Raw genomic sequence first — 24,706 nt, 5'->3', positions numbered from 1 at the left:
TGAACATGACTCACAGACAGGGTGCCTGGTATGACTGGAGATGCCAGGCGTTTATTGGCCTGGAAGGGACTCTGGGGAATCCCAGCTCCTGTGTTCACAATCACATTCCCTCCTACAGTTGCTTGGAGAAACACAGAGAAATTAATTAACTTCAGAAACAACAACAACTGCACTGTAATAAGAAGCATGTGTGTGTCAACATACCGGCCTGAATGGTGGTGCCCACAGTGGCGTTTTTAATCGCCCCGGCCTAAAAAATGGGAAACATAATAGTGTTAAACTTTGGCTAGGACTAGGATAATTTGTAGAATAATGTTGACAAAACATGTTTCTCACCAGTACAGCTGCATTGGGCACAGCAGTAGCTCCAGTTACCCCAGCAGCCTGTGGAACCTGAGCTTGGCCGACAGCAGGAGTCTGTGCCTGACCGGCGGCAGCCTGAGTCTGGGGAGCTCCAGCTTGTTGCTGGGCCAACTGCTGAGCTTTCTGCTGCTCTGCAAGGGCCTGCAAACACACACACAAAAAAACTAAACCAACTGCAAACATCTAAATAAAAACATGGAAGCTAGAGGATGCAATACTCATATGAGAGCAGTGTGGAGGTCAAGAAAATTGGTAAACAAATGTAAACCAATCCTTTCTCCTATTTGTGACTAATAAAGTAGGCAATAGCTAAATCCAAGACTACAGATTAGCAGTAGCTGATTCCAGCTGTAAATAATAAGAAAAACAAAAATTAAGATTTCTCTCAAAGATTTATTTTAACAGTCAAATCAAAGCAGTTTTTATGCCAAATTACATTTGTGTGAAAGATGTTAAATATTATTTAGTTTAAAATAGTATTTATAGCATGGAGAGACTGTTATTTATAGATATTTAAACAATTTAATTGGTTTTAACAACCCATTTTGCCATAACCAGCCCTTTGAGGACATTCCTGACCTTGATGTGTCCCAAAATGAAAATGCTTGGAAATAAAAAAATAATTCTGTTTATATTCACCTTTTTCTCTTTGGCAATCCTTTCAGCCCGCTGAGAGGCCACCTGAATGGGAGGTAGGGGCTTATCGTAGCTAATCCCACTGAAAGAAAAAATAAGTGTGGATTGAAACTTTTGTATATTCATTTAAAAATAATCTGAAAGCAGGAATATTAAACATACCTCTCTGCTAAGACCGACGCATGTTTGGGATTCTTCTGGAAGGGATTCATTCCAAGCCTTTGAATAATATGAATAAAAGTATAAATACATGTCAATATGAAGATCTCAAAAAACAATCATCAGAGTTGCACTGTACACAAGTGCCACAACAACAATAACTCATTCAACTTTACAAGACTACAGTGTACTGAATATAAGGGCCTTTTAATCAATTTGAGGATGAACTCTTCTCTAAATTCCCTCAAATGAATTTCTTTAAATGTTGCTCATTACTAAATAATCTTAAAGATATTTACAAAACAAAAAGGTCCAATTCATACACAAAAATAAATAAATCATTCCAATCATATGTAGATTTAAAATTAATTCCATACATGTGAATTGGACCCAATATTTAATAAAATGCAGTTTAGATTTTTATGCCAACTGATAAAATAACAGCAGGAAAAACAGTCTAATCACTGAACACTTACAGCGGTTTGATAGGTGGGCTCCGCTTACTGGCGATTATTTTCATGAGTTCAAAGCGACTGCTGTACAGCTGAATCTGTGAGCTGTTGTCATCCTGTGTGTAGATCTGGCAGGTCCGCAAAGGACGGCTATTCTTAGACTGAACGTATGCGAAAAGGACAAATATTAACGCAAGTGAAACAATGACCTCAACAGTAAATAAATGCTTATTCACCCAAAATTCAAAAGAAAGGGTACCTTATATATGCTCTTGGATTTCTTCTTAGGGTTGGGCTCATACACCAACTGGAAAATTAGAGAAAGCGATCAGCAAATGTGGGCAGTCTAGTTTTAAAGTAGGGTGACCGTGCGTTTTAAAGTAGGGTGACCGTGCGTTTTAAAGTAGGATGACCGTGCGTTCAGTACCTTGCCCTCCTCTCGAGGAATGATGACGTTCTCGTAGCGGTTGCGACACTGTTTGGGTGAGCGGTAGATACGGCTGCAGGAGTTCACCACGTCGCTCACCAGATCCCAGTTAGGTGTGTGGGCAGGAGACACGATTGTCAGATTCAAAGGGAGCTCCAGCAGCTGTTTCACAGCCTGAAGAACAATAGCAGGAGGTTTCATCAGTGTCATAAAAAGTTAAACATTTTTTTTCTTTTAAAGTAGAAGAAGATATGGGAGGATTGAGCGCAGCCGTTACCTGAAGCAGGGCCCAGTCCTCACTGATGAGCCACTCTGGGTTATCCTGACCAGCCTCCATGGCAGGTTTAGCCAGAGAAGGCAGCGGTTTGGCAAACGGAGGCTGTTTGATGGAAAAGTTCTTTTTCTGGTCTTTGCCTTCACGTCGAACTTTGAGCATGCTGGCCTTTTCGAAGAGGGAGCGTGGAGGAATGACCGTCTCCCCGTGACCCTTCTTCTTCTTTCTGGCTGCTGCAAGACAAAACAGGTACAGCTGAGATAAAGTGGAACAATTCCACCTATGACCAGCATCCTCTCTGACAGCTATTTTACCTGAGGGATCCATCTTGAGTCTCTTGTGCTCCTTGCGAATGTAGATAGGAGGCAGCTTGGACTCCGGCATAGGTGTGGTGTCATACATCAGCATCATGACTGAATCGATGTAAATATCATTGTCATCCTGTGGTGGCGTGGGCGGGGTCCAAACCTATTTTGAATAATAACAGAGAGGGAATAGCAAGGCAGAAGGTCATTCTGTGCTACAATACTTATAAAATAAATGGAGTGAGTGATTTTTTTTCTGCACCAATATGCTGCATTGTAAATAGTCTGTCTTATTTAATGTTCAATGTACAGTACAGACCAAAAGTTTGGACACACCTTCTAATTCAATGGGTTTTCTTTATTTTCATGACTATTTATAAGGCAAGAAATCCCACTTATTAACCTGACAGGGCAACACCTATGAAGTGAAAACCATTTCAGGTGACGACCTCTTGAAGCTCATCAAGAAAATGCAGAGTGTGTGCAAAGCAGTAATCACAGCAAAAGGTTGCTACTTTGAAGAAACTAGAATATAAGGGGTATTTTCAGTTGTTTTACACTTTCTTGTTTAGTGCATATTTCCACATGTGTTGTTCATAGTTTTGATGCCTTCAGTGTGAATCTACAATGTCAATAGTCATGAAAATAAAGGAAACTCATTGAATTAAAAGGTGTGTCCAAACTTTTGGTCTGTACTGTACATGCACATTATGTCCATTTTTGAAAGAGTTATCCAACTCTGTTGCACATCCCTTGGCTCATGAGTTTGCTATTTTTATTTCTAATAACTGCACAGTATTTTCTGAAATAGTCTTGTGCAGTATATTATCATTATTCTTATTATTGTTGGTATTGTTAATGTTGTTCTTTACATGTTGTTCTTAATACTTTAATGACTGTTCTGTGTGAACCTATACCTTATACAGATGTTACACCCAAATTTCCCCTTTGCAGGACATTAGAGGCAGTTTCTATTTTATGAATGCAAAAATAATCAGAATTTTGTGCAATATCTGCATATGATACAATTCTCATAGGGTGTCATGTGAAAACTTCAATATTTAAGAGTTAGTGCAGCTGAGTTTTCTGTCTGAAGTGTAAATATGGAAGTTCACTAAGGATTTACTGCTGATGTTTCTGTAGAGGTTAAAAACAAACACTAAAAACTGTGAACTGTAAGAATGGATGAAGGACAAATGTGGGGATGGTTAGAGGGATACAAGTTTTAGCCAACAGAATACTGAATTAAGTCTAAAACAAGAAATAGTTTTCCAACAATCATTTTGTTGCTTTATTTTTGTTTCCAATTCCTATTTTACACTTTTCCAGAATGTGTGGAAATCCTGTTTTGTCACAGGAACAGTGACTTATATTCCAGAACATCTAGTGTCTTACCGGCATGATTTCTGTATGACCATCCTCCGAATCAAACACATATTCCTGTTAAACACACAGAAAAAATTTGATTCTCAATGTAGTTCACCACTTCCTGTTTATCTGATAACAGCATCCACCCACCATGTTGTATGCATCTTCTCTGGTATAGGTGAAGAGGTCTTCCTCTCCCTCCATCAGCTGGCACTTCTCCTCCTCCTCCTCTTTCAGTTTCTGCAGTTGCTGTAGCTCCCAGCCTCTCTTTGCACACTCCAACCTCTCCTAGAGGACATAAGCAATGTCAAACATAGAAAAGATGCCTGTACTAGGTGAACACAAATGTGAACTAAATCAACAAAACACGTCTCATACCTTAAGAGCAGCTTCATCGTCACCGATGTGGAGGTACTCCAAGTAATGCAGAGCATATCTCTCAATAGGAGTAAGCTGACAGTTGGATAGAATTTAGAAAAATGTGAGAAAGGCAATTGTATTTTAGACAGTTTTATTTCACAGAGCTGAATCCGGTTCCCAAGAAACTTTGAAGACTTTAAAACTACCTGTTCCATGACTGCATTCAACTCCTCTAGCAGGCCAGGTTCTTCTTTAGTCTGGATCTCTGACTCTGTTGACGATCTGCCTCCCAACTCCTCCTCTTGGGGCTTTCCCTCCTCTGATTGGGCATCCAGATTTATACTGTGCAGAGCCTGGATGTAGGGTCTTGCTACTTTGGGAGAAATAGATTCAGAGGCCGATGGTTCCTGATGAAGCACCACAAACTCCTCCACCTTCACCCCTGAAGTTGCCTCTACTTCCAGCAGGTCTTGGATTGTCGACTACAGACACAGAATCAGGTCAGTTGTTTAACTTAAACGCTATTAATCACAATTGCTTCTAAATGACATTTTGCTTTCATTTCTTAACAGACTATAAAATTTGGAGCTGAAGGTTTGTCTTACCTGTGTGAGGAAAGCCAAACTGTAGTCAGTACCCTGTGCAACTACCTCTCTTATAAGCTCCTTGGTCCCATTTTTTAACAGCTTCTCTTCAATTGAGTTGCCACTCTCCAGCCTGACCAAAACAAAGCAGGAAATAAAACCAGCCGTTACAAAAACAACAGAATCCTTAAATGCTGCATATTTCAGCATTTAAATATGCAGCATTGCTGAAGTAAAGTGGTCTTTACTTCAGCAATGCTGCATATTTAAATGCTGAAATATGGTCTTTACTTCAGCAAATAGAGAAGCATCATAAACAGATGTTGCTGTATTTGAAAAATCACCTGTATATGTGAATATCCTTGGAACGCCCCACTTTTTCACACCATTCCTGAGTGCGGGCGTCCATGCTTGGGTTGAGATCCGTGTCGTAGAAAATGATTGTGTCTGCGTCAACAACGGTTCCGACTTCAGAGCAGCAGCAGTTGGTCAGGATGCTGCAGAACACCTGCTTGTTGGTGTTAAACGTCCTCATATTTTCCTGTGGAAACACACAAACAATGAAGGTAACTGGCTGAGAAAAAGCTGCCAGCAACACAACTTTTTCATTTTGGAAGGTCAGAAATTTACATGTTTTTTTAATAAAACATAACCTGTAGAGAGAAATCTGTAACTGATAATAAAGCAAAAAAATAAGTTCTCTCATCTCTGACGCCAACCCAAAAAGATATTCATCACACTTAAGTGGTATAGAAAAAAAACTAGATGCATTCTTTTATTTAGTTGAATGATTTGAGATGGTTTACCTGTGTTTCTTCAAATGTGAGGCTTTCATCAATGCGCACATAGTTGAGCTGCCTGTAATCCAGGAAGGCCTCCAAGATGTCCAGCATCTTAAACATCTGAGTAAAGATGAGGACACGTCGACTCTCTGACCTAAGCTTCTGCAGCAGAATGGCAAGAGCTTCCAGTTTACCTTTGCAAAGAAAAATAAATTAATTAATGCTCTTCTTATTTCAGTTGTCTAGTGCATGGTTAAATACGACTACACTCTCTAAGCAACTTTAAGACGGTTTTGTAATTCAAAAGCGACCCTTCGTGTTTAGACAGATGAACAAAGAGACTTACCCGAGTCCATCTGCATTAACTGTAAGTCAGGATGGCCCAAGAAATGTCTGGAGACTAAATGGTGGATGTCTGCACTGTGAGGCTCAGAGGCCTCCAGCAGTCGCTGCTGAAAGGATTTCTGCTGAACCCTGTAGGGAACTGAAGGATTGGCTGCATACAGATGAGGATGCGGAGCTACGGCTGTGGGCACCACACATGTCAACCTACAAAATAACAAGGATGAAATAGTAATAATAATACTCAGAACTGATTGTGAAAAAAAAAATTCAATAAATTTAATCAGCAACTGACAAAAATTAGGAACAAGTTTTTTTTTTTTCTTTTATAGGTTTTATTGGCTCTAGTGGCCTTTATTTGATAGTGAATTTACAGGAAAGGGGGTAATAAGAGACGGGGAAGACATGCGGCAAAGGTCGCTAGGCCGAGAATCGAACCTGCGACAGCTGCATTGAGGACTAAGGCCTCCATATGTGGGTTGTGCGTAGCCCCTGCGCCACAACAGCACCCACAAATTAGGAACAAGTTTTAACAAAAGTGGAAATACCTCTTGATCAGGCTTCCGGCAGCTTCATGATGGTTCTCCACGGTCAGCAAAGCAGACTGCAGCACAGACGTGGTACCCACACAGGTTCTCTGAGCCCTAGAACAGCTTTCTCTGCCCACCCACCTCCAGCCCCCAGCAGTCAGGGCGGTGTGAGCAGGTTCTGGACTCAAAGTGCATGCCTGCAGCAGATCGGACCCATACAGCACTCTGCGGTTACAGCGCTGCTCATTTGCTTCAAACAAGCGGCTCAAGCGCTCCTTCAGCTGCTGAGTCTTTTCTTCTGATGCCTCCTAAAGATTGTAGTGGGACATGATAAAATTGAATTTATTTTTTAAAAATTAAGGCCATCATAAGAAATAGTTTTTTTTTTGTTTTCTGACAACAGCTTACTTATTTATAAGTAAGCTAATCTTATAAATAAACTAACTCAACATGTTAGGGGAAACTAACGTGTTGTTAGTTTTGGGTAATACTCTACAAGCAAACAGAGTATTATCCAGATCCATGTTTCACTTCATATACTGTACAAGTACAGACAAAGTATTTCTTGATTTAAAGAAGGAACAAATAATTGTGATTACATTAAACATGTTTCCAAACTGCAGGAAAGAAATGGAAGCATTCCAATATTGCTGTCAGTGTTTATTTCGTTGAAATAAACTGAATTTCATTTTTAACAAAATAAAGTTCCATAGTTTGATTGCATCATTTATCTGGGCTTCAGCTCTTTTCTGTTATGTGTGACATTACCTCAACATACTCACCAGTGAAGCAGCATGACCTGCAGTTGTAAGCTTGGATGGAGATGATATTGCATTTGAAGTCACCCCCAATGCTAATGAAAGAAAGAAAATAATTTGATAATTTTACAGAAACACCAGTGTCACACATTCAGTATTAATAAACAAAACGTTTGGGAAAAAGTAGCACTTTTTATTCCACAGGAATGTCAAAACAATCAGAAGAGAAAAGTCACCTTGCTGAGCTGTTGAGAAGCCAGGATGAGGGGTTCCAGGTGTAGCTGCAGCGCTAGAGGCAGGAACGGTTTGAGGCATCGTTTGCATCACCATGGAGCCCTGGGGTCGTATAATCGGCTGCCCTGGAGCGGACACAATCTGCAGGATGTTGCCTAAAACAACCACAAACATGGAGGCAATTAAAAAGTGCCCTCTAACCAACAGGAGAGAAAAACTTTCAGCTACATTTTTAGCCACAGCTAACTGAATACAAAACAGAAATATTGAAGCATCAATTTAACAGCATTTAAGATAATTATTAAGGTTAATTACTAATATCTAAATGTATAACATTTGTGTGGTAAAATAAATAAAAAAACAGGAAACATACACACAATAAATGGAAATGGTAAACACAGACTTTTAAAGGAGAAAGCAGAAAAAATGATGGAAAGGTAAAATATGACAATGGGATGTACATTACCGAGTGTACCTTGGAGCTGCAAGGGCTGTCCAGTGGTGAGTTGGCGGAGCTGGCTGTGGGACAGAGTGAACTTGTTCCCCTGAAACTGCAGGGTGACCGGAGTCTCTGGCTGCGAGATGCGGTTCTGACTTCCTGCCATGTTGGCCAGCTGGGCAATTTTCACCACATCACCACCTTCATTGGAAAGAAAAGAACAAACAGTAAAAAAAGATAATGGTAATAATAATAATAATAATAAAAATATTTCACATCTACGGTCAGAAATATAAAACAATGTATTTAGTTAGTTGCAAGGTGAAAAGGAGGCAAGACATGCAGAACCAAGGTGAGTTAATCAGATGGAAAAAGCACATTTCTTCTCAACAACAAAGCAGCTTGTAATAAAGACATTGGGGGAGAAAGTTTGAAATATAACACAAAACACTTTTTCAAGACAACACACACCTCAGCACAAACTACAGTAAAAGAAAATATCTCATTCTAACTACTGAATATGATGTATATGGATATTTTCACTAATGTTACCATATTTAAGTATGTAATTATGTAGTTATAACAAGAATAAACAAAAAACAAACAAACTCAGAAGTTGTATTCTGAATAGTTAAATAAAAATCTGAAAAATCTATTTTTAGTATATCTTAAAACCAGATAAAACCTTCCCTTTCCATACATGGCATTTTTAAGCTATTCTGTGTTTTGCAAAACAAAAGAAAAAGAAAAACAAACTGTGTTTTGTAAATTCTTCACCGTAGAGGTAAATAGAATCCATCTTAAAAGGGGAATCTGGAGTAAAAATACACTGAAATGTTTTGTTGTCTGGAATTTCAAACAAAGATGTCAGATAAACAACATGTGTTACCGTCTGACATCAGATGATGTATGCCAGGTTCCTACAGTTAGCTTAACTGGCAACATTTCTCTTTATTTATTTATTTATTTTTTTACATCAGATGTAAAAGACATTCATTTCAAACAAAGATGAAAGTCATATTCTGTTCTCCAGGAAAATACATTCACTACCCAGCAAAATAACTATAGTAGGGTGCCCAAATTCTGACTTGCTGCCAACAGAAAAACTGAACAATGCAGGCAAGTGCAACATCTTTTGTACTTTAAGCGTATTTTAGGTCCCAATATTATATTTACATTACACAATGAACTTGCATTTTACCTTAAATGTTTTCTGACCCATTCTGTGGTGAAATTATACTTTGACTCAGAAGCCAAATAATTGAAAACCTGAAGATTATATTTACTGCAATCAAACGGTTATCACATGTACAAATACTGTGTGTCACTGAAAAAGTTGACAATTTAAAGCGCAAAGAGTTGGATAATCTGTAGAGATGCTAACACATGCTCTGCTTTAACATTGAAAATTAGACAAAAGAAGAGAGGAAAAAAATAAGAGATAGCTTTAGGTCATTTCCTAATAGCTTGGTTGATGCAATACACAAAGATATATTAGTAAATAAACTGGGGTGTAAAATATTAAAATGGAAAGGAGAACATGAAAGGAATGAAGTGCTTCCTGGACTTTTCTACTTGAGTCATATTTTTTTTTTCCTGTCATCGGGATGTAAAATGTTGATGGGTGGGTTCACAAATATAGCTGGACTCATACTGAGTAAGAACACAATGACAACACTGAACAGAAAATTGTAGGAAAAACAACTTTCAAGACTTTCAGAAAGTTATTAAAAGCCTTGTACTAATTTGCTGGCCATCTGTACTTAATTTTGAAAGAGTGTAGAGAATATTTTAATATAAAAAAATTTGTTTTGAGATTTTATTATTTAATTTTTGTTGTAAGTATATTTCTCTCACTGTATTCTATATATGAGTGGAGTCTCATCTCCACTGGGGCAGCTGGACATTAGAAAATTATATGATGGTGATGTCATTGTTAAATATTGCAATAATGACATCTGTTGCCATAAATGCATTTTCTTCAGTGATCATTATTATCCATTAAAATCCTTCAAACTCTGTGTGTGACTTTTTATTTGTGTCAGGTTTGGGCATCTACTCTTATGAGTCCTTTGGAATATTAATGATAATATACTGCGGATTTCTGCAAAAGCCTCACTTTACAAGTCTTGAATTTTGAGCTTTCTTTACACAAAACTTTGCTAAACATTCTCATAACCTTAAAAATCCAAAATAAAGGCATCATTCCGGTTACAAATTTCGGAACTTCACCTCTAATTATGCCCAGTCTCATAAAATGTTTCCATTTTTTCCCCAATCAGTGTTCTTTCTCAGTAGGCGTCCCAATGCAAAGATTTTTGTGCCTGTCAACAATTTAAGAAAAAATATAAAATCCTAAAATGATCTTTTAAAATCAAGTAGCATAGTGACACCAGGTGTGACATACAGCAAGAGGGTCGTATGCAGCGTACATGCAGGTGTAAAGAAAAGAAACTGGGTATGCCAAGACAATGAGATGCTGCTGATATGGCTGCAGGTCTACAGAGACGCATCTCTTCCATCGGCCTGCTGATGTACGACATCTGAGAGCAATTTCTGCAACAGCGGCGCTGCTGCCACCATGCTAACACAGAGCCACATTCTCTGGACTGAACATATATCAGCAGTGCCTCAAGTAAAGGCCTTGGTGTACAGCAGCCAAAACGTTTGTGCTGGAGGTGGGAGGGGGGCGGGAATGCAGAGATGGGAGGGCAGGCCACTTACTAGGCAACCGTGCCTGGGCCTGAGATGTAAGAACCAACCTCTGGGACAAAAGACTGGGCTGGATGGCATGACTGGGGGCTAAACCTGGCCTTGGAACCTGGGTTACTCCAGCCTGGCTGATGGAAGTCATCGAGCCTACGACTGTTCCAGCTAAGGTCTGACCCAAGGCCAACGGAGTAGCTCCCAAAACATGCTGCCCGTTGCCACTGTTCCCAGAGGAGGCAATGGAGGAAGATGCAGTGTTGTTGTTGCTGCTGCTGACAGTAGGAGTAGCCTGGAGTCTCTGAGTAGCTGTTCCAACGGCTGCGAAATACAAGGCAGTGGGTTGTGGGAGTCCATGTTAGGGCTAACCCGGTATTTAGTCAAATCATTGAGATCAAAGTGTTTTGTTCTTATCTATACATACAGCAGTGGTGGGCCAACACAGGAAGTAGTACAAAAGATGTTTCTGATGGGCCGTGGAAGTGATTTTTAGTACTTTTTAAAAATATTTACATACATTTATTGTATAGCATTATGATGCAGGGCACAATGGACACATTCATATTCGTTTGCCTATCTGTTGAGTGGAGCAGTTTCAAAACAAATTTCCCCAGTGGGACAATAAATTATATCCTATATGATAATATTTAAAAAAAATATTTTTCTTTTTCTGTTTTAGGAAATTCATGCAGATCAAATCTGTCAATATTTCAATTAGCTTTGCAAACCGAATAAAAGCCATAAAGATTTTGGAGGCGTCAGGAAAAAAATATATTTATGTATATTGTCCACCAACCACTGCTGCAAGAAAGTTAAGGTTTAAACACAGTGAGGCTCTGAGAAAAGGACAGAAGCAGTTAATAATTTACCTGCAGCAGATAACTCTCTGGGCATCTTCATTTAATATTGATCCAGACTGGTTGGGCCCAAACGCTGAAGTTAAGGGGACTTGTACCAGAAAATGCTTGACATGTTACCCACAATTATTCCTATGTAAGAAATCTTTTTTTTTTTTTTTAAAGTTCATAAAATAGTGTCAACATAAACTATTGACATATATACTTATTTATAAGCCAACATTGGTCTTGGCCACTCCCGAATTAGCTTTTGCTTGAACCTCAAGGACCCACTTATCTGAATTTAATCTTAATGAAGACGCAAGAGAATTATCTATAGCAGGAAGGACATAAACTGCTTATTCCTTCTACCAAAACCTTGCTTAAAAATTCTGAACTATCCCTTTAATAACTTATAATCCATACCGACCAACAGTAAGCCTTGATCTTTCAAACATGCAGCAAACTATGTAAATGCATACCATTGGGTACACATTCTAACGATTATGTATGACAATATCTGCATGGTGTAAGTTTTAATGCATGACACAGTAATCAGAGTCATTTGAATTTAAAACGGTGTGTCAATCATGCAGCATAACACTGCATAATGCACACATGACAAGCAGAGAAAGTTTTATTAGCAAATGGGAATAAAAGCAACGACCAAACAACTATAAGGAATGAGATGTATTCCAATTAAAACAGGTACTGACAACCAGGGGTCCTCAAACTGGTGGACTTTCTGTCATTTGACAAACGCTTTCCAAAAAAAAAATCTTACCATGAGAAGTTGGCGTAGCTGTCGGGGCAGTAACAGGGGACTTGCCTCTAGCCTGGCCAGACTGGCTGACAGTGGAAAGTAAGGTGCCTGTAGGCGGAGAGCTTGTTGGGGGGCGCTGACCCGCTACATTCCCAATGGGAGCTAATCGACCTTCTGGTTTTGTACCATACTGCACTGGCTGGAACAACCTGAAAAGTGCAAACCAACAACTATATAGCAATAAGATTACCACATTTTATGATACCATCATGTCAATGAAGAAAGGTTTAGCTCGGACCTCATGGGTTTTATCGGACATGGTTTGGGTCTCGGTGGTGGCTCAGGAGCAGTGTAGATTTCCTCTATGAGCTGCTGAGTGACCTTTAGCTTAGGTACTGCTTCTTCTGTCTGGTAACGAGTCAGTCTGTTCTCGTTGATCAGATTGAACAGGGACAGGCTTGCAGTCTAGGATGACAGTGACAAGGCAGATTGAGACGTGAAAGGTCAACATGTTGAACTGATTAAAAATGATTTTTAACCATTACAAAAGGAAAGAGAAAATTGAAAATGACACGACAGATAATTAATTAAGCCTAATGTGTTTACACTGAAAGACATTTTTACAGTTTGATAATAAATAACTTTTATAATTGTCAAAGAAGCACTTTTTGAGGATCAAAAGCAACACAAGGGCATACCTGGCTTGAGTCTTTCTCAATAGCTCCAAGAACCAGTGACGGCACGTTGTACTGAAGAGAAGCGGAGAAGTAGGAGCTGCTGCTTTCTCTGGGCACCACCAACTCTGGGTGGTTACACACTCGCTGCAATTGCATCAAAACTTGAAGCACACTGACAAAATGACCCGACTTCAGTGCCTCTTGTGTCCTGGAGGAATACACATAACAAGATTAGAAAAAAACCTCTTCAGAAATCAAAATTCACAAGAGGTAGAGTTGGATACTTTCAATCATTAAGGGGAGGGTATTATGTATTTTGCAGAAACATAGTGTCAATGTCTAGGACAATCAAGTAACTACGTAACCTTTTAGTTGTTTTTAAAATGCTGTACATATCAAACATAACTTAAAAGGAAATTTGACTTTGACTTTTCGTCAGCAAATAATCCCAACATTCCTCTATCGAGCTTTTTAGCAACCATTCTCAGAAGTTTTGGACTGAGAAAAAGTTTGTGTGACAAGCAGCAGCAGTAGTTCTACTATGCGTTTCCTAACTGGTGCTGCCACTATTCTGCAGGAGCCGACAGTCACATATCTCACCCAGGCTGTGTAAGGATGTCCTCGTAGAGAGTCTTCTGTCTATTTGAGAGACGGCACTTCAGAATGTGCTCATACTTCTTGGGAAGCTGTTTCTCAACATCCCTTTTAGAGCGCCTCAAGATGAACGGCTGGATCATCTGCAGAGTAACACGAGAGAGATTGTCATTAGTAATATGTACTCATGGAATATAGATCAAAATCCCATTTGACAGTTTTACAATCAGAAGAATATGCAGGGACATCACACACCCTATGCAGACGGATAACCAATTTGTGGCAATAGTCCTGGTTCTCGTCTGAGTCAGCCTTGATAGGAAAGTGCGAGTATGGCCTGGTAATTCCTGGCAACAGGAAGTGGATCATGGTCCAAAACTCCTTCAGCGTATTTTGAAGCGGAGTGTGGATAAGAAGTATCCTTTGCTCACTGGGAGAGTCACAGAAAAAGGTCAGTGATATTATGTGAAAATATCCTGCGAATATAATTTAACAGAGACAATTTGAACACATCTAGTACCTTCTGAGAGCAAAGATAGTTTCCCAGTGCTTTTCTGTCATATTTTTGATGAGTTGCACCTCGTCTAGAACCAGATGTCTCCATCTTTTCTTCAGAAAATGTCTCTGGTCTTTCATCAGCAGCTTGTATGACGTCACACACACATGAAAGCTGTTGGAGTCCTCCCATAACTGGAATTAATCAAATGACATGTTACTATATGAACAGCCATTGGTGAAGGTGAAACTTTTTTTAAAATAACGAACAATGTCAACTACGAGGGTATGAAATACAAAAAGTCTCACCATTCTTTTGTATCTGCGCTCCCTTCTGTTACCCAGGTAGAGGAGAATCTTAAGACCAGGACACCAGCGCTTGAACTCCAGCTCCCAACTCAACAACTTGCAAGTTCTCACTACAATCAGATGGGGTCCCCAAATGCCTGTGGAGAAAAGTAGTGTTTAAAATGCAAAATAACAAAGAAGAACTACAGCAACTTTGAAGTGCCACATACCCTCTTGACCAGCTAGGTGGGCCAAGTAAGCCACCGTCTGCACAGTCTTGCCAAGGCCCGTCTCATCAGCCAAGATGCCATTGAGCCGTTTCTTATGAAGGTTTACCAGCCAGTCCACTCCAATCTGCTGATATTCTCTCAGCAACCCATGCAACAGAACAGGTGCTGGACTGCGGGTCTAGTGAGATGGAATAGTAACATCAGTTGAATGTTATAAAATAATAGAAACTTTTTTTTTGAGTGCGGTATTTCCTTTTTCTTACAGACGTAGTGATTCTGAGGCTGCCCTTGGGCAGGAGGAGCTCCGTAGCAGCTGCCACTTCAGCAATGTCTCTACCAGCCTTCCCATTTGAGTTAGACGTAGATTTATCTGTACTGCGTTGTTGGTCCATGCTAAGCAGAGAGTCGATAACCACTGCTTCCGGTGGACTGCTTGGAACACATTCCATTTCTGTAAAAAGAATGGATATAGAATGGTAAAAGGGGACACCGCTCAGCGGTAAGAATGAAAAAAAATGACTGAAAACCCCAATTTAAGTACAAAAAGGCACCTTCAGTCTCCTCCACATCATCCTCATCGGAGCAAGAACTAGGCTGAGGCCACTCAAAGTCATCAGCATAGGCACCGGCATACTGTTTCTTTAAAGCATCCAAAGACATCTCAGCTTTAAAAAAAAGAAGAAAGAATAAAATTAACAAAACAATATCAATTGGCTAACACATGTTTGGCATGAAAAATATTAGTATGGATAATACAGTGTAAATATTGTTCGCTTTTTATCATTAGCATGTAGGCTATTACCTTAGCTTTAGACCAGTAGCGAGTGTAGCCATTAAAAGGTTGCTTAATAGGTCTGTTACTTTAAGCCTAACTGGACTACAGCACAAACAAGAATCACTTATGGCCTACTGTTAAAAAATATTATATTAGGTAATATTACTGTTAGCCTGGAATAAAAAAATAAACTGAACGGTATTTCCTGAATGGTAAAACCAGGAGGAAAATAAAGCAGGAAGTTGTGTTTCTAGGAGGAATCTAAATTCTGAGACACCCCATGAAAAAGAGGAATCTGATAAATAGATCTGAAACACCCGTGTGGCTCAGACACATAGATGCCACTGGTAAAACAAAATTATGTTTTCTTTTATTATTTAATTTTAATGTGGTAAAGATGGATTATTAAAGTAAATGTGTAGCAAAAGTCTAAAATCTGAAAAATTATTTAAAATTTTTCTTATGTTTAATTCACATTTAAATAAGGAATTCTTTTTGTTTTTGATTTTTTTTAAAACGTCATGTTTATTTGATGATTAGTAATGAGATTTTATTGAACTAAAAATTATTAGTATTGATAACATCTTACCAAGATTATTTTATACTCATTAAGGGGAGTAAAAATACATCAGTAAATGGGATTAGATAAACATAAAATTTCTTTTGGAAAAATTTGTAGAAAATGTTTTCATTATTTTGTTAACCTGCTAATTAGGAAACATAAATAAAAACAGACAAAGTTTGGTTTTCAACTTATATGGTTGATATAGGAGAATATAAATGTTCTCCATGTTAATCCCAATTCTGCTAAAATGCTTAAAAAATATTATCCTCAATATTTAATGTGCAACTGTGGGCCTACCTCCCTCTAACTTTACGACTGACTGGAATTTTAGAAAAAATAAAAACATACATCGACTCAAACAGCACATCAAAAAATGTTTAATGAGAAATTATAATCACGTACCATCTTTTGCAAGGTCGATCAATTCTGCTTTGTGGTCTGTTTCTCCTTCCATGACTTCCTGTTCCTCTATGGTGCTTTCTTCATCAGTGGCTAAAAGAAACCCAGACAGATTGTGAATTATTTATGGTTGTTCTGCTTTTATTTTATTTTTTAGATAACACTGAAAACTAACCCTCTTCATCCACCAATGAAAAACCTGATTTTCTCTTTCTACCAGTGTTAGCCGCCTCCTATAAAATGGAAAAGGAAACCCATGAATTCATACAGATTTTCTTTTATCACACAGACAAAGTTTATCTAAGATGAGACCTACAATGTTCTAAACATCAGGACAGCACCTACCGTTTTATCGACTGTTTCTGCTGTTGATTGACCAGGAGAAAAGGAGAAGCACAGTGAATATAATAAAGAAAGTACACAACAAAACTATGAAATTATTTTACTATCAGTATTTAAGTGGCTTGTAGGCTTGTACCTGTTGCCTTTTGTGGGCCAAGTGCTTTAAGCCTTTTCTCGTTGATTTGAAACTGCAGCTTAATTTCCACCACCTTAAAAAGGAAAATCTTTTAGACTGGTATCAAAAGTATTCACAAATAAGAGCAATACATAAGTAAATAAACACCTACCTGCTCAATGTTTGACCAGAAGAACTCCACCTCTCGGGCAATCGTACTGGCAATATGACGAAGATGAACTTCCCTTTCTTTCTGTGATCTTTCTTCATTTTTCTTCTGTTCTTGATGGTAACGAGCACATGTACGAACAAGCTAGAACAGAGCCACCAAAGACAAGTTCAAAGAGGCATTTTCTGTAGTTGAATTAATTTATTCTTAGTTTCACATTTTGCTCGGTGTCGAACCTTCTTTGCAGCGGCTTCCTTCCACCTTCTCTCCTGAGCAAAGTCTGCTGCCATCCACTGCATCTCCTCCAGGAGGTAATCCCAGTGGGACTTTGGACGTGAAGCTTCCATAAGCTTAGGAAGCCTGCTGGCTGACCACTGACCCTCCTTCCTTAGCTCGGAAATGCGCTGGTGTACCTGACTCTCCTGAAATACAAAAAGCGCAGATTAAAGTCAGGATCAGAACTATTTCCTCCAGTCCAAAAATGACTGGAGAAAGACATTTGCTAAACAGCTGTTATCTTTTTTATTTGTTTCGAGAAAGAATGGAAAAAGAAGTTTTCCAATACACCGTGCTACGTCACAATTACTTGCTCAATATTCTTAAAGATATAAAAAAAATCTTCCAGTAAGACTGCTTCAAAAACTGGCATAAAAAACGGGATATGATGAAACTAGAGGTTCTAACAATATGAAAGAGTTCATGATGCTACAACTTTCTGTAACTCACCAGTTTGGCCTGCTCAACTTGCCTATCCTGGGAGCCTTCTTGTGGGGTCTGAGCGGTCGTGTTTTGGCTGAAGCCGCCTATTTTGACAGAAGAAATTCCGTTGGTTCCCGTCAGTTTAGACGGGGTTCCTGGGTTGACGTTAGAGCCGAGAGGACGAAGAGAACCTGCTGTGTGTGGATTTGAATTGGCAGCAGACGAGGGAGCGGGAACCACGGATGTTATTGATACCGAGTTGGTCATAATCCTCTGAGCAGGCTGGTTCGGATCAGTACCGGGACGAGCAAGTGCCACCGTCTATGGAAATAAGAATACAAAAATTTTCAAATATTATTATAGCTTTTAAATATAAAAACTTGCTGGCAGTAAATTACAACTGAATTTGTCAAACAAAATGTAAGTAAATAAAGTAAATTATGACACAAATGTAAACCATGCAAGGTTTAATGTTTGTTAATTGATCCAGAATCATACACATCAGATTTTATCCTCCACACATACTGACCGCTTGTCCTGGTTGCAGATTTGTCTGGGATTGTTGTTGCTGGGACTGCAGCTGAATATGAACACCTGGTTGCATCTGCTGCAGCTGGGACTGAAGCTGTGTGTGGGGATTCATGGCAGCCAGCACAGGCCCGCCCGCCTGCACGTGGACTTGCACACCAGGATGAGTCGAATTCTCCACTAACTGAGCCTGCTGAGAGAGAGCCAGGGGTATGCTTGCCATCGGTAGGGCGCCTTGCGGCAGCCTGCTGGGTAGCTGAGGAGGAGGGGTGTGCAGGCTGGCTGCATTCTGGACGGGCGGTCCTTTGGATGGGTCGTACTGCTGCTGGTTCTGCTTCTGTCCTGCGAGCTGGACTGCTTGAGGAGTAGGTGGCATACCACCTGGATACATGGCAACCAAAGTATAGAACAAAAGAGTAGTAAAGAGAGCAAAACAAAGAAAAAACTTTTAAAATAAGCCAAAAAGTAAATGTTCACATTTTAGTTTTTTGCATTTTTTTTCTGAAAGTAAAATACCAAAAATAAAGTTTTTTAATAGTTTTCCCTTTAGAATTATTTGAGAGACCCTTAAATCAAAGTTAAATAATTTGAATCTAGTGACACCTGGTGCAATTACACTTTTATCTTTTAAACGGCTGTGTGCACTTTAGAATTCAGAGCTCTTTAAACCTCTGCTTAATGAACTAAACATATTCATTAACAGTAGAGTAACTACTGCCTGATGATCAGAGCAGAACTAATGAAACTCATACAGCAAAATGATTACAGAAGAATGAAACCAATATGAAAATCTACATGTCTCTCAAATGAAACACTACTTTGATTAATGCAAAACCAAAACACTGCATTTCAAATGCGGAGAGAATGTGGTTAAAAAACAGAAATAAAACTGTACATGCAATAAAAGGTTTTTAAAGACAAAACAAACTTCAAAATAAACATGAAAAGAACTTCTAAAACATAAAGACAGCAAAAGGAGAGGCGAAATAAACTAAGGAGAGCAGACACTCACAAGGACAGCATATGTTTAGCATGCATGAAGCGATGTAAGTGCAGAAACCAAGGCATCTGGATGCCTCTCACAAAGACAAATCACAAAGGTGAGCAAAAAGGACACACATGGGGTTTTGCAGACAGCAGGCCTGAGCAGAGCTGTGCACACTAAAGCAGCACCTGCCTTACCTCCCTGCACGTCACATCACCTTGCCTAGACGCCATCAACACCTGGCCCTGACACACCCACATCACCACAATCGCAAAAACCTGCGCCGTGAACAAAACTCCTCCGAAATGATTCCCCTCTTACTTAGGCTGAGGGGAAAGAAGCCAAGTCAGAACAAAATGTCATGAGGATAATAAGGAAGGAAACCAACAAAAAGACTAAGATGAGATAAAGACACTCCTGAAGGCTGATGAAAGATGATTCGGAATCCGGTACAGATAAAGACAATGGGAGATGGGTTTGTGACAACATGGCAATGGGAAACCAAAAAGTGTCGGGTGGATTCTTACAATGGGGAAAAACTCGTGAAACCCCATTGCAAAGTGATAAAAAAATCCCACAGGGTTGCCACTTTCTGTGATCCACCTCCAAATTAGATGTTAATCCATCAGCATGGGAAGGTCTGTCCAAACAAAAATGACAAACAGGAACAGACTTCGGAAAAGAAGATGATTTATGATCAGGTGATCAACAAGGAAACCCAAAGAAACAAGAAAAAAAAAATCTTAAGACATGGCATCTTCCCACTGAGTGGCTACTCTTCTTCAGAAATGGATTGTCTTCTTCCCCATTTATCTTGACAGAGACAGCTGGTGCTGGTACAGCTAAGCCTGAACTTCCTGTAGACTGCTGAGAAATCCAGCAGATGGATGAAGATCAATTTGATGATGCTGCCTGGGGTTTGTTTGGGATTCACTTTTTTTAAGTCTGAGGAAGGGCTTAGGTCCAGCAGCATCGAACAGAACACACAACGGCCTGGTGGTGGCATTCCTACCTTGCGCGGTCGGCATTAGCTGCTGAAGTGGAACGCCAGAAGCTACACCAGGATGTTGGAAAATCAGCCCATGGCGACCAACGTCAATCCGGGGCCTCTTAGCCTGATCTGGGATTTAAAACACACAATACCCTCATAACGCAAAAAAGGCACTCGGCACAGAGCAGTGACCTTCCGAAGACCTTACAGGTCACCTCTCCTTCCTCGGTTTAAGCCTTCAACACAGAAGCGCTAGTAGAAGATGCCAAATATCTAAAAGCAGAAGCAATTAGAAGGAGAAAAGAAAACAAACAAAAACAAAGCAAACGGGGGTGGGGAGAAACAAAGCAACATCAGAAAGACAGGAGGCTGCAACTCTTGCCCTACCTGTTTGCACCATAGCCTGTTGCCTCTTAAAGGCATCCATGTCTCCAGGGTTTGTGATGGAGCCTGAAGCTCCCCCTTGATGTACCTGAAAAATAACATCTATAGCGATTAGGTTGTTTATATCTGATGTATGTAAATTTTAATTTTGTTGTAGAAAAACTATGTAACTAGTTTTGAAAATAAATATTTCCTGTATCACCTGAAACTGCTGCTGGGTAGAGAAAGCAGCAGAAACATTGGGAGGGAGCTGTGTTGCTATAGCAACCGGTGTCACTGCTTGACCATCCTTTCCTGTAACAACCTTCACCTTAAGAAGGAAAAGCAGTGAAAAATGTGTTACTGGGAAAAATGTGTTTTGGGAACCTGTTCTTCGAAATCCAAAGGAAAGTAAAAGATTTATAAGATTACAAATATTCCATATGTTTATCTGACTTAATAAACTAAAGAAAGTGCATAAATATAAAGGCTGTTGGCTACTGTGTATACACACCAAAATGGTGGGATTTCTTAGATTAACAAAAAATCAAACACAATATCCCTCAGTATTTGACTTGCTGATCACAGTGGGGGATAAACACAAATTGGCTTATTCTGGTCTCTGGCCACCTGATTGGTGAATCTCTAGTGAGCACAATCTAAAATTATAAACAACACTTGATACCTCGTCATTAATAACCTCCGACTGTTCTTCTTCGTCGTCCTCGTCATCAAGATCCAAATCGTTCTGTCTCAGGTAAGTATTTAAGGGGTGACAATGTTTTTTCTTAAAGGCGTGATAGTCCATGATATTCCCCTGAAGATGCTGCAGGAAGAACAGTTCAACCATGTACTCTTTAAACACTTCCTTCAGGCTCTCCATCTTCTTGGTGTGGTGCTCTAAGCACTGCTTTCTCAGCTGTGCAATTTCAGGAGTAGCAGGAGCAATTTCCTCTAGTTTCTTGGGAGCCTGCTTCTTAATGGAAGCAGTGATCATACCGGTGGGTGTGAGAGGATTGCTGCTGATCCCTGGCGGTGGACTCGTGAGGGAAGGACTAGAAGGTGGAATGGAGGAAGGTATGCTGAACGTCGCTGTAGCTGGGGTTCCCACTCCGGTAACCACACCTTGTGCAGTCTTCTCGAAGACGATGGGGCGCCCCAGCTTCCCTTGGATGATGTTGCTAATCTGTGGCGGTAGACTGGAAGTGGTGATGTGTCCAGGGCTGCCCAGAGTGGGGAGTGTCGTTCCAGCAGCAACAGGACTTTGAGAGCCAAGATGGTGGATGGTGCCACCGGTCTGAGAATGAGTCTGAGAGAGCCTCCGTTCCCTCACTGAGCCTGGGGCTCCTGTAGAGGCAAGTTGGACCTGCCCGGGTGGGGGGGCAAGCTGGGCGAGTGCCGTCCCGTCCTGATAAACAAAGTGGCTTCCTCCTGCCTGGCTGCCTAAACTGATCTGTCGCACTATCATGCTAGCTTCAACAAACCGTGTGGGGCTTTGACCACGGACTCCCAATGCTGTAGGAGGAGCCCCTGGCCTTGTGACACCTTGTAAAGAGACGGGGCTATGCTGTGTAGGACTTTGGGGCTGAATAGGCTGGGGCACGGGTGAGGTGACCTGAATGTAGGAGGATGGAGCATGCTCAAACCTCCACTGAGATGCACTGTGCTGGAACCCAGGCGATGCTGGATTCTGGATGGGGAGAGGAGTTAAAGTGATCTGCTGATTAGCAGCCAGTCCCACGTTTTGCAATGTGATGTTCACGTTCTGTCCTGTTACTGGGCTCCGACTCATGATGATCTGATAATTGGGTGACTGAGGGGCTGAAGGGCTGGCAGCAGAGGAAAAGGTGGTCACAGGAGACTGAGGGTGGCTAACTGTAGCTTGTTGTTGTGTAGCTGCCATAGACGGCTGCTGCTGCTGCTCCTCAGCTTCTGACCCAGAAACAGACTTGGATTTTTGGAGCTGTCGTTGAATATTCTGTGATCCACTTCCATGGTGCATTGCGTGACACTGTTGCTATTCGTGAACACAATCTATGGAAACAAGACAACAACAAACATTATTTTCACCTAAGGAACTGAAAACAAGGATTCCCAGACATCTTATTCTGGTTTGCCAACCAAGTATTGACTTGTTTCAGAGTGCACTGCCCATCTATACAATTAGAATTAAATGGACTTCTTATTTTGGCAAAATTAAACACAACAAGTTACAATTTAATTGTCCAATATATGATTTGCTTGGAAGCAATACAAACGTTTGATACTAATTTAGTGGCAGAGACTCTACAGAGTAAGGAAAATGTCAGTTAAACGTAACCAATATTGTCATCTTAACTTTTATCAATAATATTGCAAATGCATTTTTTTCTAATATCTTAATGTAACCTCACTCACCAGAAATTATTTTTCAATTAGTTCCAGTCACTGAATTGAAATTTCAAAAACTGTATGCAGTGTTATCTCAAGAACCTATTATCGAGTGCTATTAAAATCAATTGTATGAGTAGCTTTTCAACAAAATAAGCAAATATATAAACTTTAATCTTTTGATTTAAACATGTCTGCCACATTATCCCATGAACAAAATGGGAACATTTAAAGTACCTACTATTTTATCATCATACAATTGTCCTGTTTTTATTTTTGCTCAATTATTTTTCCTTCTCAAATATTTTGCCTTACTTTGTTAAGGTATTCTTCACAATGTCAGGCAACATATATATTACTGCAACATCTATAAAAAGAGAAAATATGTCAATGTTTTGTGATAAGTGATAGGACTGTGAGACAAATTATACCAAAATTATAAATGAATAAAAAGGCTACATATATACATGAGCTTGGAATAATTTGAAAAACCTTTTAATGATCTTTGACATTAACAATCAAATCTTTGGAAAATTTTACTAATGTATTTAATATCATTGACTCATATGACTCAATTATACCTCCAAGTGCTAAACGCAACTCTTAACGATGAAGGAATAATCCTTTTAAGAAATTAAGTGTCCTAGTTAAAGGGGGTTATAGAGAATATTCATAACCAAGTTGCAGTCAAGAAGAGGCCGCCAAAAACCATACATAATAATAAACACAAACATAAGGACGTTAATCAAGATGTGATACAATTTATACAATTATAAACTGTATCTCTTTTAGGTTTCCGGAAACCTTTACAATGCAATTGTCTGACAATAATATTAGTATTATATGTTTGAGTTATAACCCGTCTTGACACGTTTGTACCGTGGAAGAACGGTAGAAAACAACAGCATCCTATTATTCAAATATGGAAGAAAAAACACAACACGCAAACAAAGACGATGCACGTTAATGACACTACCGATAATGATTTGACTACATTGGGCTTAATTACCGTTATAACATATGCGCCTTGAATACCACTTTTTATAAGTATACAAAAAAAGAATGCACAATTATCAGGCATGTTTTTTTATAGCTGGGGAAACGGACAACTTGAGCCAACAAATATTTTTTGATTGCTTTTTACACCCGTAACGCAAACATCACCATCTGCTCTGGGGCGTATCGCTATCCTGCAGCGCTAAAATAAGGGATGAAACAGTCTACTCCAAAATAAAACTGCATACAAAAATATTTTAGTTAGAACATAATTAAGTACTTAAAATAAAATACAACTAGCTGCTATAGTTTGATATTTACAACAACATAAGCTGTCAGTCAGCATTTAAAACGACCGTTTCTACGGAGCGCGTGCTAGCGGTTAGCTTGTTTTCGCTAGCAGGCCAGAAGCCATTGAATTAATACATACATCATTTAAACTCTGCTACTTACACCGTGTGGGCCGTCTGTGTTAGTTTCATGAGGTCTAAGTCATGTTTGCAGTAGGTCAAAATCTTAAACGAGAATTATTCCATGAAATATTCACAAATGCTCACTCTAGCCGCTTTATAATGTTTTGAAGCTAGGATAATTTCATTCAGCAATATGGCGGCGGCGGCGACCTTCTGTGACCCGGATGTGATGGCATTCTGACGTCAACGAAAATAAGTAGCAAAACAATCACAATTTCTTCAGTTTGAGAGGTTATGGTTAACTTTTAAATCCGACAGGAATTAAGGAGATGCTACTTTAACCGAAGTTAAAATGTTTATTTAAAATAATACAAAAAGCGCAAAAAAGATTAAG

The 24,706-nt window shown here is 39.6% G+C and overlaps 1 protein-coding gene across 9 annotated transcripts in view; it reads right to left on the bottom strand.

Annotated features, from left to right (window-relative positions):
- ep400 (E1A binding protein p400) overlaps positions 1 to 24,522 on the bottom strand; it is a 30,522-nt gene extending 6,000 nt beyond the window's left edge. The window contains exons 1-47 of one of the 9 annotated variants that reach the window (XM_023343018.1): positions 24,353 to 24,522; positions 21,219 to 22,567; positions 20,757 to 20,864; positions 20,558 to 20,642; positions 20,192 to 20,299; positions 18,196 to 18,575; positions 17,858 to 17,987; positions 17,694 to 17,770; positions 17,204 to 17,389; positions 16,971 to 17,111; positions 16,820 to 16,892; positions 16,687 to 16,706; positions 16,517 to 16,574; positions 16,345 to 16,434; positions 15,154 to 15,267; positions 14,866 to 15,053; positions 14,603 to 14,780; positions 14,394 to 14,530; positions 14,110 to 14,279; positions 13,845 to 14,019; positions 13,596 to 13,732; positions 13,017 to 13,203; positions 12,617 to 12,783; positions 12,340 to 12,527; positions 10,738 to 11,040; positions 8,041 to 8,217; positions 7,577 to 7,729; positions 7,365 to 7,435; positions 6,601 to 6,890; positions 6,057 to 6,259; positions 5,735 to 5,904; positions 5,273 to 5,469; positions 4,950 to 5,061; positions 4,551 to 4,826; positions 4,363 to 4,437; positions 4,135 to 4,272; positions 4,012 to 4,056; positions 2,626 to 2,779; positions 2,315 to 2,544; positions 2,038 to 2,211; positions 1,870 to 1,917; positions 1,635 to 1,771; positions 1,162 to 1,218; positions 1,003 to 1,081; positions 337 to 504; positions 205 to 250; positions 15 to 121 (exon numbers count right to left, since the gene is read on the bottom strand). In XM_023343018.1, coding sequence (XP_023198786.1) covers positions 15 to 121; positions 205 to 250; positions 337 to 504; positions 1,003 to 1,081; positions 1,162 to 1,218; positions 1,635 to 1,771; positions 1,870 to 1,917; positions 2,038 to 2,211; positions 2,315 to 2,544; positions 2,626 to 2,779; positions 4,012 to 4,056; positions 4,135 to 4,272; positions 4,363 to 4,437; positions 4,551 to 4,826; positions 4,950 to 5,061; positions 5,273 to 5,469; positions 5,735 to 5,904; positions 6,057 to 6,259; positions 6,601 to 6,890; positions 7,365 to 7,435; positions 7,577 to 7,729; positions 8,041 to 8,217; positions 10,738 to 11,040; positions 12,340 to 12,527; positions 12,617 to 12,783; positions 13,017 to 13,203; positions 13,596 to 13,732; positions 13,845 to 14,019; positions 14,110 to 14,279; positions 14,394 to 14,530; positions 14,603 to 14,780; positions 14,866 to 15,053; positions 15,154 to 15,267; positions 16,345 to 16,434; positions 16,517 to 16,574; positions 16,687 to 16,706; positions 16,820 to 16,892; positions 16,971 to 17,111; positions 17,204 to 17,389; positions 17,694 to 17,770; positions 17,858 to 17,987; positions 18,196 to 18,575; positions 20,192 to 20,299; positions 20,558 to 20,642; positions 20,757 to 20,864; positions 21,219 to 22,535 — 7,824 coding nt within the window. In that variant the 5' untranslated portion in view covers positions 22,536 to 22,567; positions 24,353 to 24,522. Of the gene's footprint in view, positions 1 to 14; positions 122 to 204; positions 251 to 336; positions 505 to 1,002; positions 1,082 to 1,161; positions 1,219 to 1,634; positions 1,772 to 1,869; positions 1,918 to 2,037; positions 2,212 to 2,314; positions 2,545 to 2,625; positions 2,780 to 4,011; positions 4,057 to 4,134; positions 4,273 to 4,362; positions 4,438 to 4,550; positions 4,827 to 4,949; positions 5,062 to 5,272; positions 5,470 to 5,734; positions 5,905 to 6,056; positions 6,260 to 6,600; positions 6,891 to 7,364; positions 7,436 to 7,576; positions 7,730 to 8,040; positions 8,218 to 10,737; positions 11,041 to 12,339; positions 12,528 to 12,616; positions 12,784 to 13,016; positions 13,204 to 13,595; positions 13,733 to 13,844; positions 14,020 to 14,109; positions 14,280 to 14,393; positions 14,531 to 14,602; positions 14,781 to 14,865; positions 15,054 to 15,153; positions 15,268 to 16,344; positions 16,435 to 16,516; positions 16,575 to 16,686; positions 16,707 to 16,819; positions 16,893 to 16,970; positions 17,112 to 17,203; positions 17,390 to 17,693; positions 17,988 to 18,195; positions 18,576 to 20,191; positions 20,300 to 20,557; positions 20,643 to 20,756; positions 20,865 to 21,218; positions 22,568 to 24,352 lie in introns of all 9 variants that reach the window. The other 8 variants (XM_023343013.1, XM_023343016.1, XM_023343015.1 and 5 more) reach the window with 8 other exon arrangements.
- Positions 24,523 to 24,706: the final 184 nt, after the last annotated feature.

This window comes from Xiphophorus maculatus, chromosome 12, assembly GCF_002775205.1.
Source record: "Xiphophorus maculatus strain JP 163 A chromosome 12, X_maculatus-5.0-male, whole genome shotgun sequence".
Lineage (NCBI taxonomy): Eukaryota > Metazoa > Chordata > Actinopteri > Cyprinodontiformes > Poeciliidae > Xiphophorus > Xiphophorus maculatus.
The sequence above is the reverse complement of the archived record's forward strand: the minus strand, read 5'-3'. Positions and strand labels throughout refer to the sequence as shown.